We start from the raw sequence: 17,795 nt of genomic DNA, 5'->3' as shown, positions 1-17,795 counted from the left end.
AGGAAGTACATTTTACTTCTGCCAGAGGGCTTGCTTCGGGCAGTGGGATGATAGCTAGATTGTAAGCTTTGCAATTAGCGTGGTATATATGACCAGACTGTTTCAGAGGCTCGGAAATCTCTCAGGGATTTGCCTGCCAAATCACTTAGCCATTTCTTTTTAAAAATCTTTATTGTTGAAAGTATTACAGATGTCCTCCTTTTCCTCCCGTTGTCTCCCTCCACCTGGTTCCCTGGTTCCCGTCCCGCCCCACCCCAGGCCTTCACCAACCTATTGTCTGTGTCCGTAAATGATGCATATATGCACATAAAATCTTTGGTTAGTCTCTTCTTAGCCCCCTCCTTCCCTCTGAGATTCATCAGTGTGTTCCATGTTTTCATGCCTCCGATGCTATTTTAGTCATCAGTTTATTTTGTTCGTTAGATTTCTTCTTTGTTTATTTTGATTTTTAGATTCAATTGTTGATAGGTACATATTTATTTTATTGTTCATATTTTTAATCTTTTCTTCTTCTTCTTTCTCTTCTTAAAGGATACCCTTCAACATTTCACATAATACTGGTTTAATGGTGATGCATTTCTTAACTTTTCCTTCGATGACAATGCAAAGCTGAGCCCCACAACTCACTGCTCTCACAATTTGGATTCAAATGAGTTCTAGTCTTCTTTGATATGGCAAAGATCATCCATGTTATCTTAACTTTTTTTTTTTGATGAGAGAACCTGGTCTACAGCAAGATTACTATGATTTACTCTAGTCTCTCCCCTCTTCTAAATTTGATCCTTCATGTAGTCCCATTTTATGTGTCAGCTTCAATGGAGAGATTTCTGACCTAAAAGATGAGCTGGAGCGTTGAGATATCTCTGATAACGAGAGTTAAGTCTCTTCCTTTTCATAGCTTACTTATACCTTTGTTCTGCACACACGCGTGTGCGTGTGAGTGTAAGTAAATATTTTGTTCCAACGGTTCTAAAATGTTTCAGCAGCAATTAAGGAAGATCAAAAGCACCTTTAAAAACACCAGACACTAGCCAGCCCTAATTGCTGCAGTTTCTTTTTAATTACTGTGGTATTATCAGTGGATTGCTCTAAATTAACAGATTCTATTTAGGGAGTGCATCTGTGACACAATTAGGTGTCAGAAATTTTGTTATCTTTCTGGGCCTGGGAGCCAGAGGGATTTGTCCCACATTCTGCATTCTCTTCTCAGCAAGGCACAACTGGCCTCCTCACCAGGGAGGCAGCTGCATCTGGGGTCACTCAGCTCAGAGCTCCCAGGGGGCAGTTGAAACGGGGATGGTGTGGAAATGAGTTAGGTCTCCGGCAAAGGGACTTGTACCGAAGCAGGATTTGCCTCTGTTGTATACAGATCAGTAAAAACATTTCTAATCATGGGTTGACTCACTTTTCCCATATGATTGAAAAAGCATCAGTTGACCACATTGGGGGGAAAAAAGATCATCAAAGAGCAGCGGGGTGTTCGGGGGGTTTATGCAGATGAAGTGGGGCCTGAAATTTTCAAGCTGCCCTTTGGCATCTCCTCAAGCCAGCCCTGCCAGAGGACTCAAGGACTGAGGATGCCCGAGGATACACTCTTGTTCTGGCGAAGAAAGTCACGCAGCCCTCCTACTTCTAATCTCACATTTTCTTGACCATCTTTCCAGTGAGATTGGGGCCTTTTGAGCCACATCCTGGATCACGACAAGTTCATCTTTGTGGGGAAAAGCACAGGTCAGCCATCCAGGGCCTTCCATCTTCAGGGAAGCAACAGGTTGGCAGAGAGATCACCTGTGTAGTGGCTACTGCTATGGACCCAGCAGAATAAAACTTGTCTGAGAGATCCTTCTCCCAATTGGTACTCACTGGATGCAGTGGTAATGTTCATTTTAGCTCTTAACAGTGAGCGTCTGTGGGTTTTCTAGGCGCTGTATGCCTTAGCTTCCCAGGAGTTAACTGGACCACTGACTTCGGCTCATCAGTGGGTGAATATGACAGACGTCACCGTCTCGCTCAATTCCACACACACGGTAGGTGTTGCTGAGTCACACTGACCATGCCACAAGGGGAAAGCTCAGGGCTGATCTCATCATTAGTGGAAGCTTAACTTCTGTTTCTTTTTCCCTTTTTTGTTCTAAACATCTTTCCTTTAGGCAAAGACATGTAAGCCAGCGCTGGGCTACAGTTTCGCAGCTGGCACAATCGATGGAGCTGGGACCTTCAACTTCACGCAGGGTGAGGTGCAGACGAAAGGAACCTGTGGCCCCAGCTTCTGGAGCTTTGGGGTTGTGTCCCTGAGGAGGGTTTACGTGTAGCCAATACAGTGACTGTGTTTCTTTCTAAATCCAGGGGTGTGCGGGGACTCCAGGTTTGTGCATGACAACCAGATTTCCCAGGGACGGGTGTCTTCCGTCACTCAGCTTTCCACGCATTCAAGTAGAATCAGAGACAAATCCTCTTTGTGTTTTAGTCTGTGGGAGAATAATTTCAAATTGTGCTTGGGCTGGCGCGGGGGAGGGGGGGCGTTGGGGGTGCGGGAGGGAGTTGTCATTGTACCTTCAACAACATGAGTCAGCTCTTCCAGTTGGTTATTAGTGTCTCTTTTCCTTGTCCCGTCACGGAAGACAAAATTCCTCAGGGGAGAGGCCTTGAGGAGCCTAACGCGTGAGGCCCCAGGTCCCCTTCCTGTGTGTATTTCCAGGATCTTCCTTAATTTATAACTGATTGTTTTCGGTTTTATAACTTTATCCCGACTTCATTGTAATAATAGGCTTTGGTTTATGTACTTTGGTGCTCCTTTATTAGACCCACATACATTTATAATTGTTATATTTCCCTAATGGATTACAGAGTCTAAGTCGATAGGTTCTGTAGTTAACATAACATTCCCCCAGATTATGGCTCTTAGGCGAGGTTTTTGTATTTTTTTCTGATTGTGGGTATGTGTGTAGATAAGTAAGTGGGGATTCAAGAGAGGCTTTTTCAGGGACCCCAAGCCAAACAACTCACACTTCAAATTGGAGGTGTCATTTTTAGTTTTCAAAATGGAAAGCCTACAGTGAATTGTGCCATTCTGTTTTTACTTGAAATGTGGAAGAGAAGGAGCAATAGAAACACAACTTCAAGGATGTTGAGCCAAACATATTCTTTTAGTCTATCAACCACACTGAAGATCTAATTAAATAATGGCTCCTATTTTAGGATGCGCAGGAAATTTTGCTTCTTCCATTATTCAGACTGTCTTGGAATCGTTAAATAACAATCTTAGCGAAATCTCTGAGACTCCTGAAAGCATTGTTGTACAACAGCTGTCAAAATGACGACATTTTCTCCAGAGGACTGGAGTCATATCAATTAAAACATTCCCAACAGGGACCACAGTAGCAGACCCATTTTGGGACACTCTTCGGGATCAGCTCTTTGGCAGGCCCTCTGATGAAATGAAAGAGTGTCAGAAACCAAAGCCCGTCCTTATTCACACTGGAGAGGTAAAGCATTTTTTGTTATCACGGTGAAATTAGTGTATTGCTTTTTAAAATTTATGAATTGTCGGATGTGAATGATATACCTATATTGGCATGGGAGGTCTTACTCAGATATTCCCACATCAAAATATTTAATGTCAAAAAAGTATGGATGCCATGAGTCTAAAAAATAAGGGGTACGATTATTAAATATTGTAACTTTGAATTTATGATAAATAACTGGAACAATAAGAACCCAGAGAAAGGAAGAGTAAAAATAACAGTTGTCTTACATAAGATTCATTATGTTACCCTTAGGACAGGAGTTCACACAGAATTCTCTGTAGAGAAGAACATCTCAGTCCCTATAAAAAGGAACATGTCCATGTCTCCGTTTTCTCACAAGCCAGGCAATGTTATTAACTAAGGCAACATTCTTTTCCTATTCCTTTGGAACATGGATTTTCACATTCTAAATGTCAAAGTGTGATGCCAGTGTTTATAATATGAACTGTTGATGTAGAAAACAACGTAATCGAGTTTTTTCCCCTAATATTCAATTAAAATTCTTCAGGCAGAAGAGAGGAAAGGGAAGGAATAGAGGGAACGATTCTACACTAATGTGAGTATAGAAAAGGATAGATTTTCTTGGAGAAAAGGTGGAAAGTAACTGAAAATTTGAAGTGCTTTCAGAGTAAGAAGTTATTAAGTGAAGCTAATCCAAATGATCGAGTTACTTATTTTTTGTGTACGAGGAGAGTCACCACTGTGCTCTAGTAGGTCCTTGGTCGTCGCTTACACATTGTGATTCCACACTGACAGATCCACCAGACATCATTGATGAGAAAATACGTCCAGGTTAATGGGGCATTGGCATTTGAGATTAACATGTTATGACTAGATAAAACACTTAATGTTATATCATGAATTAGAAATAAAATCTATGGTGGCAGGAGACACCAAAGGCAGCTGGAAACATTTTGCATCCTTCAATAAACTTCTGTGATCATCACAGGTCTCTTGATCATAGAAAGAATAATATTCCTAACACAGTGTTCATATTTCGTGTTCTTAGCTGTCCAAACCTCATCCCTGGCACCCGGATATTGTTGACGTTCAGATCATTACTCTTGGGTCCTTGGCCATAACTGCTATCCCTGGGGAGCTTACGTAAGTCTTTCTTTTTCATTTTGTAGTTTAAAAAATGTAATTATTGTGGCCTGGCCAGGTGGTCCCCCACTCCAAAATGTTTGGGTTCGATTCACAGTCAGGGCACAGACGTAGGTTTTGGGTTCGATCCTTAGATGGGAAACAACCGATCTCTCTCTCTCTCTCTCTCTCTCTCTCTCTCTCTCTCTCTCTCTCTCTCTTCTCTCTCTCTCCCTCCCTCCCTCTCTCCCTCTCCCCCCCCCCCCCATTCTTACTGACTTCAGGCCCACTGGCACTCTCTTTCTTTAGACTAGCTGGTCAAGTGCAGCCATTCAAAGGAATAAAGACTTGATCACCTCAAACCCACCTGTATATGGGCCTTATCCAAGGAACTAGAGAGAGTCAGATGCAGCTTACTGGTAGGAGGGTATCATGTGAATAATGACTTGTGACATTTCAACCTATTTTTAATTGCTTTATTATTTTTTATAATGTCTCAAACCTACCACCAAATAGTCTAGTCTTTGACAGTGTACTCCTTCTCTCTCTCTCTCTCTCTCTCTCTCTCTCTCTCTCTCTCTTTCTTTCTGCTTTTCTCTCTCTCTCTCCTTTTCTCTCTCTCAAAATTAATAAAAACATATCCTCCAGTGAGGGTTAAAAAAGAATTGCAACTTTAAGAAAAAGGTAGTTATTGTATATGTGTTTCTGTTGGAGTCACTTATCATGGGCAGGTAATTCTGCACTGACCCCTTTGTATCTCACCGTATTATATTTGGCAACGCTGACAAATATTCCCAAGCTCTGGTGGTGGGACCTCAGGAGAATAGCCCTCTCCATGCTTGTTACTAGTGTGTAACTTGAAGCAAACATAAACATTTGAAAAAGTATCATTCCAAATTAAAATAATGGGAATTGTGATGTCAGTAGAAAGACGACATAATATTAAATACAGACTCTTGAAATAATTATTTTAGGTTTTAAAAGCATGAAAGAATGTTTTAAGTCTCCTCCTCATGCAGTCTTTCCTATCTTAGTAAGAGGCAAGTGTATAGCTTTCCTGTGGCTCAGGCCTAAATCTAGGAGGTATCCCTGAATTCTTTCTTTTTCAATTTCCCTCACTTTCTATCCTTCAGCAAATTCTGTATGTTCTTCCCAATACTTTCTATTACTGTCCCTGTCCCTCCCCCTCTCCCCCCACCCCCTGCCTAAGCAACCATTATTTCTCCCTGTCTTGCCTTCTTGCTCCTTCCCTTTCTTCTCTAGAGTGTTTTATCAACACCACAGCTGGAGGAAGCCCTTTAAAACACAAGTTAAACCATGTCCTGCTCAGAACTCTCTACTGGCTTCCCATTTCACTCTAGGTGAATCCTCAGACCCTATAGCCTAAGGGCACTATATGATCTCAGCAACGCTCATTGGTCTGATTTCATCCGACTCTCCCCTCCCTCCCCTGCTTCAGCCACTTCAGCTTCACTGCAGTTCCCAGACTCATCAAGCACGCTTCTGTCTTAGCACTTCTGAATTTATGGTTCCGTTCCCTGAAACACTTGCGCTCCAGTAATCCCCATGGTCAACTCTTTCATTCCTTCAGTTCTCTGCTCAGAGCTCTAACAGAGGTGCCAGTCCTGCCTATACTATGTAACATTGTCTTCACCTACCACCGCCTCCACCAACACCACTGCCTCATCACCACAGCATCAGCACCACCACTTCCACCACCACTGCCACCACCACCACCACCATCAGCACCACCACCACCATCAGCACCACCACTTCCACCACCACTGCCACCACCACCACCACCACCACCACCTCCACCAACACCACTGCCTCATCACCACAGCATCAGCACCACCACTTCCACCACCACTGCCACCACCACCACCACCACCACCACCTCCACCAACACCACTGCCTCATCACCACAGCATCAGCACCACCACTTCCACCACCACTGCCACCACCACCACCACCATCAGCACCACCACCACCAGCAGCACCACCACTTCCACCACCACTGCCACCACCACCACCTCCACCAACACCGCTGCCACATCACCACAGCATCAGCACCACCACTGCCACCACCACTGCCACCACCACCACCACCACCACCACCACCACCACTGCCACCACCACCACCATCAGCACCACCACCACCACCACCACCACCACTGCCACCACCACCACCACCACTGCCACCACCACCACCACCACCACCACCAGCACCACCACCACCACCACCACCACCACCACTGCCACCACCACCACCACCACCATCAGCACCACCACCACCACCACCACCACTGCCACCACCACCACCATCAGCACCACCACCACCACCACCGCCACCACCACCACCAACTCCACCAACACTACAGCATCAGCACCACCACCTCCACCACAATGACACCACCATTCCCTTTCACTCTCTAACCTACCTTATATTCTTCAGAGCACTTATTGTCATCTCCCTTTTTCATTTGCTTATTGACCCTCTGTCTTCCCTAGAATGTTAGCTCCATTCTGCTAATCCTTAGTATTTAGAAGTAGGCCTGGTATGTAGTAGGTGCTCAGAGTTTTATGAAGGATTAAATTAATGAATAAAATGGTAAATTCTTTGCGGCAGGAACAATAAACTCTCTACTTGCTTAGCTCTTATTAACAAAGAACATAACCAATATATTTTGTTGAATCAATGAATGGAAAATGATTGTGATCTTTTGCTAGTGATATTTATTGATTCTTTTTCCTTCCTTCAAGTTATCTGTTTTCATTTTAGAATTTGTTTTGAAGATATAACAGCCAGGAAAAAGGCTCACCTTTAGCTTAGCTTTGTCATTGAGTCCCTACATACTTTATGACTGTGTAATGAGTCAGGATAACATTTTTTCTTTTACTACATGTCATTTTGCATACTTTGCACACCTTCTAAGTAGGAAAACACTTAGATAATTCTGTTTTCTTCACTCAGGACCATGTCTGGACGAAGACTTCGGGAGGCAATTAAAGCAGTAAGTTAAAAATAAAATAACATCTATGCATTTATATTTGGTGAAGAGAATTCTCTAGCTATATGATCTAATACCTTTTAAATAAATCTTTGCTAAAATAAGTAGAGATTTACACTTCTTGAAAGTAATGGCTGGAGGTAAATATGAAATATTGGTGTTATAAGAATAAGTTAAAAATATAAGGGAACTATAGTTAGGTTAAAATATTTTATTGATATTTATTTATTAATAATTTAAAAATTAATAATGGCTTTATGGATTAAATTGTAAATAACCCCTGAGTATCTTAATATCTTAAAGTCTTATCTAAATAAAATCTAACACATACTGATAATTATGTGTTTCATTTATAATTATGATTTTATTTATATTGAGGAAGCATTGTAAATGGTTCTAAAATGTCATCATCAGCAAATGCCTTATTACTTGGGTCTGGGAATAGCTATTGTCATTAGCTAGTAACCTCCCATTATACTTTTATAGCAAATTAATAATAAGATTCTACATCTGCAAATGCAATCATTAAGATGTTCACAGATCCATTGATTTGTCCAACTATAGTGTAGAGTTATGGCTCTAACTTTTATCCAGGACTCTCTGATACTTCTGCATTCTCAGGCAGTTTTGATCAGTAGGAAGAATATTGTTAAGAGAGACATCTTACACTAACGATTTATATCTGTGGTTCAGTATAACTGGGATTATAATAAACTTTAAGATGAAGAGTAATTTAACTGGGCTCTACCTCTTTCCCCCTCCCAGGAGTTTGCAACTTATGGGATGCAGAATATGACTGTTGTTATTTCGGGTCTGTGCAATGTATATACACATTACATTGCCACCTATGAAGAATACCAGGTAAAGTAAAACATCTTTATCATTTAAGTGAAATATACCCTGGCCAACACTATTGTATTAAATGCAGGTTTTCTTTCTAGACTTACTTAATCATGTTTTTGAGAGATGACTTTGTTTTAGGACAGATAAGAGAATGATAAGCCAGAAGTTATGTTTGGTGGTTCTAGGTTGACCATTTACAAGTTCAGGTTAGAAATCTAGTCTCACTGACTTTCACTTTTCCTGAAATAAGTCATTTTGTCAGGAGCCCTGGTTGTAAGTTTGGGTTGTGGCATGCAGCATTCCTAACTCTGTCCCTCATGCTTCTGGTGCCTTAAGTTTGTGTAGGACCTTGAAATGCTCCCACTGCTGGTTACCATTTATTGAATGCATTAGCTGAACAGCTTGCAAATGTGATCTTAACTAATCCTCATAATAAGCCCTGCAGCAAGATATTATTATATCCACTAGAGGCCCGATGCACGAAATTTGTGCAAGAGTGGACCTTCCTTCCCCCTGCTGCTGGCACTGGCTTCCCTCTGGCACCTGGGACCCGGGCTTCCTTTGCAGCCCTGGCTTCATCTGGAAGGTCAGCCAGTCTAATAGCATATTATGCTTTTATTATTATAGATGGTATCCCGTGATGGGCAAACTGCTGCTCGCGAGCCACATGCAGCTCTTTGGCCCCTTGAGTGTGGCTCTTCCTAAGCCTTAGGAGTACCCTAATTAAGTTAATAACAATGTACCTACCTATATAGTTTAAGTTAAAAAATTTGGCTCTCAAAAGAAATTTCAATCGTTGTACTGTTGATATTTGGCTCTGTTGACTAATGAGTTTGCCGACCACTGATATAGACTAAGCAACAGAGTCACAGAGAATTTAGGGGAGGCTGATGGTTGGTGATGTTTCCTTGTTTACAAATAGTACAGAAAGTAGCCCAAGTACTTTTTAACAATAGTAGTTAAAAAACATGAGAATAGTTTAGAGTCTAGCAACTAATGCTTTCTAATGTGTTTGCAGTCCATACCCAGGCATGTAGTCTACCCCGTGGCAAATGTTCAGTGATATCAGCAGTGGAGTCTGCTTCATGCCCTCTTTGACTTTATGAAAGGGCCCCACCTTCTAGGAAATCCTGTTGAATAAAGGTTCTTAATTGGGGTAAATTTGAATGGGAATACTTTTTCATTTACTCATTTTTTATTTATCTGTAACTATTTATTATTTAGCATTTCCTCCAATTACGAATATAGGTGACAAATGACAATAATATTAGCAGTATCTCTGACTTTGTCACCAATAGGAACCACAGATGTTTTTAATATCACACACCATTATTTAAGATCTGGGAATATCTTTTACTCTCATCCCTATTTTAAAATCACAGTAATGATTAAATTTATTGCTAAATCTTGTTGTTCAATAAAGAAGCACAAACATTATCTATCACAAAGTTGGTTTATTAGTGCTTGATTAATGTATTTCATTCTAATTAGTTGCCTTTGTCAACTCATGCATTTTATTTTATGCACTTATAAATATTAATCTGAGAAGGGTCCATAGGCCTCAGTAGATGATCAAAGGAGTTCATGGCACAAATACAAGCTTATCTCCTGGTTCAGGGACATGCTCCTGCAAGGACTGGTATTAATTAGTTAATTTATTTATTCACTCATTCATTCAACAGATATGTGTTGAGACATGCAGTAGTAGCCACTATCTGGGCATAAAAATGAATAAGAATCTGCCTCTGTCCTCAAGACCACTAGAATTTATGGTCGAGTAAAAGAGAAGACAGCAGATGATTACATTTCTGTGAAAGGGATGCACAAAGTGTATGAAAGAGAGAGAGAGAGAGAGAGAGAGAGAGAGAGAGAGAGAGAGAGAGAGAGAGAGAGAGAGAGAGAGAACCCATCTAGACTAAGTATTTGAGCATGGGGACTGGCAGATTTTTGGAAGATGTAACATTTGTCTGAGTTCTTGAGAATGATAAGGGCTAATTGGCAAATAAAAGTTAGGGGAAGTGTTTAATAATGGAGGGAGCTACATATGCAAATGTCCAGAGGGGTTGACAGTACATTTAAGAGGCCATGATTAGTTGAGTTCCGCGGAATAAGCTTGATGAGCGTAGTGAGACAGGGGCTAGAGTGCAAGGCAGGGGTTAGTGAAGAGTCTTTTATGCTATGCTACAGAGCATTGCCTCAAGAAGGAAGGTTTTGGGGAACTGTAGAACTCAAAGGAATGTTCTTATCGAATTTGTGACTTAGAACGGTCACGAGGATGGCAGTGCAGAACATGAATCCAAAGAGCCAGTGTGGAGACAGAGTTGATTAAGAAGCTGTAGCAATTGGGGTGAGAGGTAAGCGTTTGGCCAAGGTAAAAGCAGGAGAGACAGAGGAAAATGAAAGGAGTCAAGAGATTTTAAGGAATGAGGACTTAGAGACTCATAGGAGGTAGGATGGGGGAGAGGAACCTGATGCCGGCCAGTCGGTCCTGGCGCGGGAGGCAGGAAGGCTGGCCTTCACTGAGATGAACATCGCAGGGAAAGCTGGTGTGTTTGGAGTGAGGAGCTCCATTTTAGATCTGATGAATTTGAGGTTTCTGGGAAACAACCAAAGGCTTGGAGCTCAGGCAAAAGGAGTTGTATTTGGTTCTATTTTATAGCTCTATGGCAGGTTAAAATTTTCTCCTGCTATACTCCTCAGGGGAAAACATTTCTATTACAACTACTTAAAATAGACATAAGTGCGGGAGCTAGTATCTGCATTCAGATTAAATGGACTGAGAAGGCCAAATGGCACAAGCCATGAGGAACCACGGCCTTTAGCATGTAGTTGATGGGAGCCATGTACTTTAGCTGGTAAGTGAAAATGCCTCCTCCCTCTGCCTTTGTCATCATTAATCTTGATTGGTGCCAGTTTGAATTACACACGATGTCTGAGCACTACCCCTCACCTAAGTGTGACACCTCTGTAAGTGGATTGAAATAAGCAGAATGGTGTACAACACGGCCTTGCCTTTCCTGCAGGTTCAGCGGTATGAGGCAGCATCTACAATTTATGGACCACACACCTTGTCTGCTTACATCCAGCTCTACAGAGGCCTTGCTAAGGCCATTGCTACGGTAATCAAAAATTGTACACGTGTGTGTCTCAGAGGTGGGGAGATACAGAGGGAAGCAAAATAAGAACTTTAGCTGTGAGTGTTCAGTTTTTTAAAAAAAACCTTTATATATATATATATATATATATATATACATATATATATATATATATGTATATATATATATATATATATATATATGAGGTATTCCTAAGAAATGGAACAGAGAGTAAATTTGGATTTAGTAAATGCCTTTTGATGGTGGTAACCACTATTGTATAATACCATAAGAGCCCCAGGACAGTGTAAAACAATTATGGCATAGCAAAGACAGTGAAGGCCTTTTAAAGGAAGAGCTTGGATTTATTAAATTGAAACAAATGAAATGACTGTTTCTGTAGTTGAATACTGGCAATTTCATATGCCTCCATCTAATTAATTGCTTACTGTGTGTGGTTGAAGTTTCAATACAAGGTATTAGGATATAATTTTGATTATTGTTTCATCATAAGGTTCTTAATTTGAGCTTTGATACATTTTTTCAAAGTAGAACTATTTTATTTTTCATCATAGAAGCTGTAACTATTTGTAGACTATTCAGATTACATAGAAAAGTATAAACGTATAACCCATCCCTAGAGAAAAATCACTGTTTAACTTTCATTGTTATCATAGGTCTATAGTTCTTCCTATGGAAATAGAGTCTTCAAATTTTAGAGTGGTATGTAGGAAGAAAAGTGTGAATCATTTTGTGGAAATTTGTTTCACAGTTTTATGGTTATGTATCTAAGACTAGCTATGCGATCTTGAAAAACTACTCCAAGCCTATATTCTCATTTGTAGTATGGGAGTGATAATAGATTATATGGCTGCTATAAAAATTAAATATATAAAGTGATTATGAAAGTATATTAAATCCATATGGGGGCTATTTAAAATTTGAAGTTAACATTTTGATGATATTATTAAAGGTGGCAAGTTTTGTGGAAAACACATTAAACCAGTCGGGATATCGGCTGGTCTTAACTTTTAAATTAACAATATATTTATTATATTCTTTAATCAGCACAGAGGAGGATTTAGAAAAAAAACCCTTGGTACTGATTCTGGATAAGAGAGGCTAAACACTTTGTAAAAATTAAAAGACTAACTACAGTGTCATGTTATGAAAGCTTATCATGTGCTAGACTCCTGTTCAAAGTCACACATTTGAAGAACGGCTCTCCTGGAATCTGAAGAGTGTCACATGCTCCCAAGCTTACACTGCGGTCACTGAACTACGCTGCTTAGGGAAGTGAAAGTGTTGCCTACGACCAAAACTGCCTTTTAGGGACAGAAGTTTACCTTATGCACATCTAGGCTCACATTTTAGCAGGGGTGCCCCTCACACTTTGTTAAAGTGGTTAGCTCGTGAAGGGAGAAAGAGAGAGAGGGAGAGAGGGAGGGAGGGGGGATAGATTTCTTTAATGAAGGCATTCCCGGGGATGGGGAACTTGGGAAAGAGTCTTTGTCTCCGTTTGTGCACTCCTTAAGCAAATGTTCTCTGTTCTAGGACACGGTGGCCAATCTGAGCAGAGGTCCAGAGCCTCCATTTTTCAAAGAACTGATAAAACCATTAATTCCTAATATCGTGGATAGAGCACCAATAGGCAAGAATTTTGGGGATGTTCTGCAGCCGTTGAATTCTAAATACAGAGTGGTAAGATTCACCAAGAGATCTTGGAAAGCTTGAAGCCTGTGTTTGGGGGTCGGGGGGGTGGGGGGAAAGGTGTTGTTAAAGGCACCACCTGCCTCTAACGATGCTATTGATCATCAGCTGTTAGCAACAATAATTTTGGTAATTGTTTTTTATCTCTGTAGAGGCTCTGCAAACATGATAATGGGGAAATAATGATTTTTCAGGTGGTAATTATGTAAAATTGAATTTCTAAAATCCCAATTATTCTTTTTTCTTCTTAAATGGATGGTTATAGAATCATTCATTGGAGCTCAGAAAAGTTGTCTCTTAAATCAAGGATAGGGAAAGCACACAGAAATGAATCAGGATTTTACCACTTCTATTTTATATTAACTGTCCTTCAATCCTATGTAATAAAACCTTAATATGCAAATTGATGTAACAGTGGAATGACTGGCGGAACAACCGGTCACTATGACACACACTGACCACCAGGACGGCTCCTGCGTTGAGCATCTGCTCCCCTAGAGGGAGGCGACCAAGGGCAGCAGCGGCGACAGGGGGATGGGAACGGCCAGCTGGTGGCGCCAGGCCACCAGCCACGGCGGGTGCCAGCAGGGGCCCCCCAATTACCCCGCCAGCCAGTCACCCCACAGATCGGCCCTGATTGCCGGCCAGGCCTAGGGACCCTACCCTATATATTGGGAACAGTCTCTTAGATCTAAAAATGAAAATCTGGCAAGGCTACTCTAACACTGAAAAAACAGGATGATGCGGCGATGACATGCATGGACTCTGGCTTGCACATTTTGTGGTCAGCCCTGATTCTGACACTTATAACTGTGTGACAAAGCCAATTACTTAACTTCTCTCTGCTTCAGTTTTTCTGCCCATAAGATGGGGAAAATGGTACTACTGCCTCAGAAGGATCATGTTATATACTACTTTTTATAATCAGGGCAAAAAAATGTAGCATACAACAGCAAGATGCCTTTCATCTGTATGAAAAGTATGGTCAGTGGTGCATGCAGCATCCTGGATTGTGAGAGGGATGTCCGACTGCCAGTTTAGGCTCGATCTCTGGGCCTAAACTGGCAGTTGGGGACATCCCCTGAGGGCACAGGCTGGCTGAGGGACATGCCCCCCCTGCAAGAATTTCATGCACCAGGCCTCTAGTTTATATATAATGTCCTTCAACTTTGCTAAATTATGTATTAGTTCTAGTAGATTTTTTTTTGGGGGGGGGGATTGAGTCCTTAGAAATGTTTACATATAATATCATATTATTTATGGATAAAAACATGTTTAATTTTTCTCTTTGGATTTCTTTTCTGGATGCTTTTATCCCTCTGTTTCTCTACCCCCCTTATTGCACTGGCTAGAATTTCCCAAGACAACGTAGAACTGAAGTTGTAACACTCGACTTCCTTGTCGTCTTATTTCTAATCCTTGGAAGGAAAGTGTTCAGTAATTAAGGGTAATTTTTGTTAGGTAAAGGGCATATATACAAGTTTCCTTCTATTCCTAGTTTGCTGAGAGTTTTTGTGAAGAATGGTTGTTGGATTTTTTCAGATGGTTTTCTATGTCTACTGAAATGATCATGTGGTTTTTGTCTTTCTATTAATATGGTGTATTGCATTAGTTGACTTTCAGATATTAAATAAATATTCATTAGGTATGGCATACATATTGTTTAATTTGGTTTGGTAATATTTTGCTAAAAAGTTTTGTATTCATCTCCATGATGGATATTTGCAGACTCTTTTCATGTGTGGTCTTTATCTGCTTTTGGTATCAGGGTAACATTGGTCTCAAGGAATGAGTGGGGAAGTGCTCTCTCCTGTATATTCTGAGAATGTGTGCAGATTCGTAGCATTTCTTCTTCAAATATTTGATGAGATTTATCAGCAGAACCATATGGACCTGGGCTTCTCTTTATGACAAAATTTTAAATTATTAACTCATTTCCTTTAGTTGGTATAGGCCTATTCAGATTTTCTATTGTCTTTGGGTATCTGTGTCTTTCTAAGAATTTGCATCTTTCAAGGAATTTGCCCCTTTTAGAAATTGTCTAATTTGTCGGGACAAAGTTGCTTATAATATTCCCTTATAATCCTTTTAATTTCTGTAGGATCAGTAATGGTGTCCACTCTTTCTTCCTGTATTTGGTAATTTGTATCTTCAAAGGTCTTAAGCTTCATTGATTTTATCTGTTGTTTTTCTGTTTTCTATTTCATTGATTTTCCTCTCAGGTTTTTTATCCTTCCTTCTGCAAGCTTAGATTTTATTTTGTTCTTTTTCTTATTTCTTAAGTTGGAAGCTTAGGTTATATTTTAGTGTACTTTTATCCCTCTGTTTCTCTTCTCAACACTCTATTCTCAATACTTTTGATAGCAGATGTGTGGAGGTTTTCTCCAAACCAAGCAGTTATCCAGTTCTCTGTAAATACCAACTTGGTGTCCTCCAATGCAATTTAATTCTGACACTGTCTTCTTGGGGTTGGTGCAGATCCCACAGGTTAAGAGATCAGTCTCACAAGACTGCATCCCTCCCCTCACTTCAGACACCAATGGCAAATCCAAGTTGTCACCAGTGCTTCCTCTCTTTGGGTGCAATAATTTGCTAGAGTGGTTCACAGAACTCAGGAAAACAGCTTACTTACTAGATTACCAGTTTATTATAAAAGGATCAAATTCAGGGACAGCCACATGGAAGAGATACATAGGGAAAGATATGAGGGAAGAAACAAAGCTTTCAAGTCCTCTTCAGCATGCCACTCTCTAGCATCTTCATGCATTCACCAATCTGGAAGCTCTCAGAACCCTGTGCTTTAGAGATTTTTTATGGAGGATTAATTGATTAAATAATAGGCCATGAGTCATTCACTCACCTCCAGCCCCTTTCCCCTCTCTAGAGTTCAGTGGGCTGAAGTGGAAAGTTGCAACCCTCTGACCACATGGTTGATTCCCCTGACAACTAGCCTTCACCCTGAGATTAGTTAGAAGCCCTCCATCACAAGTCATCTCATCAGCATACAAACAGATCATCACTTGAGAAATTCCAAAGGTTTTAGGAGCTGTGTGCCAGGAAATGAGGCAGAGACCAAATATTTCTCAACCTATGAACCAGGAGGTCACAGTTCGATTACCAGTCACGGCACATGCCCGGGTTGTGGGCTCAGTCCTCAGTGTGAGGTGTGCAGTAGGCACCAATCAATGATTCTCTCTCATCATCATCATTCTCTCTCTCTCTCTCTCTCTCTCTCTCTCTCTCTCTCTCTCTCTCTCTCTCTCTCCCCCCCCTCGTCCTCTATGGAATCAATAAAAATGTTTAAAAAATAAAAAATACTTTTATTAGAGCTCATAAAATACATTTTTATTTTCAGGGAGAAGTTGCTGAAGTTACATTTGTAGGTGCTAACCCAAAGAATTCAGCAGAAAATCGGGTAAGCATCAATGATTTTTTTTTTATAAATTTAAATTCACCATTTAGCCTTTCATGCACTTGACTATCCCTTTGGTTAACAATAGGAGGATTTTGCGGGTGTGGGGGAAGTTTTAGTGGGGACAGGTAATGTGGAATTGAGTCTGGAAAATAAACATAGAAAACATTTCGCTGGCTCTACTTAGGACCAAATATAGCACAATGAGAAGGACATTGTCTCCCGAGAAGATGTAAATTTAAATAAAATTTTGTTTATGTATTCCAATCTAAAAATTCAACTACATTTGGTAGAATAATCAAAGGCCCAAGAGTGCAGTGTTCCTTTGGCTCCCTCCTACTCCCTCTGGCTCCTCTCCTCCTACACTGCTGCCTCAGGTCCTGCCTCTACTGTTACGGATAATCATGGATCTCTGAGTGGGGACACTCTCCTGGCTTGGAGCCCTGATCCATGCACTTTACTTTATCTTGCATCATCCATTTCCTATTCTTTGCTACTGACTATAATAGGATAGTTATTTATTAATCTTAAAAAATGACACATCCCTAATGTGAAAACAGATAGTATAAAAGTGCTTAAGATAGAATGTGAAAGGACCTCTCTATTCATAAACCTTTTTAGAAGTAATCACTGTTAATAGTAGGTTACATATCATTTCATACCTTTTTGTTTTATCATACATATATATGATGAAGTGTATATATGTTATATGTCTATTAATAAAATGAAGTAATTTTACTTCTCTGCAACTCCCTTAGAGTGTTCTTGTAAGTACACAAGCAATAACCAGACACGTTCTAGTTATAAAAATTCAAAGAATAAATAAATATACAGAAAAAATGGAATGGGTATATGAAAGTGATTTCAAGGTCAGACCCTCTATTGATAAGCCATTCTTCCCAGGGCCCATTGTCACTTAGAAACCCAAATACCTTTCTTCCAAATGAGCCTTCCCACTTCTGTTCATTAAAATATTATTATTGCTGTGATAACAATTGTGGCGATATGGCATTATCTAAAGGGCATTGGGGAAAATGTTCTGCTTCGGTAATTAATATATACCTGTTTGAAATAATTTCTCTAGGCATTCAATCTGTGCCAGAGATTTACATGT

The 17,795-nt window shown here is 40.5% G+C and overlaps 1 protein-coding gene across 2 annotated transcripts in view; it reads left to right on the top strand.

Annotated features, from left to right (window-relative positions):
* ASAH2 (N-acylsphingosine amidohydrolase 2) overlaps positions 1-17,795 on the top strand; it is a 79,873-nt gene that overhangs the window by 55,957 nt on the left and 6,121 nt on the right. The window contains exons 12-20 of one of the 2 annotated variants that reach the window (XM_059662724.1): positions 1,923-2,027; positions 2,151-2,232; positions 3,370-3,485; positions 4,537-4,631; positions 7,585-7,624; positions 8,387-8,482; positions 11,488-11,583; positions 13,114-13,260; positions 16,625-16,684. In XM_059662724.1, the coding sequence (XP_059518707.1) occupies positions 1,923-2,027; positions 2,151-2,232; positions 3,370-3,485; positions 4,537-4,631; positions 7,585-7,624; positions 8,387-8,482; positions 11,488-11,583; positions 13,114-13,260; positions 16,625-16,684 (837 nt within the window). Of the gene's footprint in view, positions 1-1,922; positions 2,028-2,150; positions 2,233-3,369; positions 3,486-4,536; positions 4,632-7,584; positions 7,625-8,386; positions 8,483-11,487; positions 11,584-13,113; positions 13,261-16,624; positions 16,685-17,795 lie in introns of those variants that run through there. The other variant, XM_059662725.1, reaches the window with a different exon arrangement.

The sequence above is a fragment of the Myotis daubentonii genome, chromosome 13, assembly GCF_963259705.1.
Source record: "Myotis daubentonii chromosome 13, mMyoDau2.1, whole genome shotgun sequence".
In the NCBI taxonomy this organism is placed as follows: Eukaryota; Metazoa; Chordata; class Mammalia; order Chiroptera; family Vespertilionidae; genus Myotis; species Myotis daubentonii.
The sequence above is the reverse complement of the archived record's forward strand: the minus strand, read 5'-3'. Positions and strand labels throughout refer to the sequence as shown.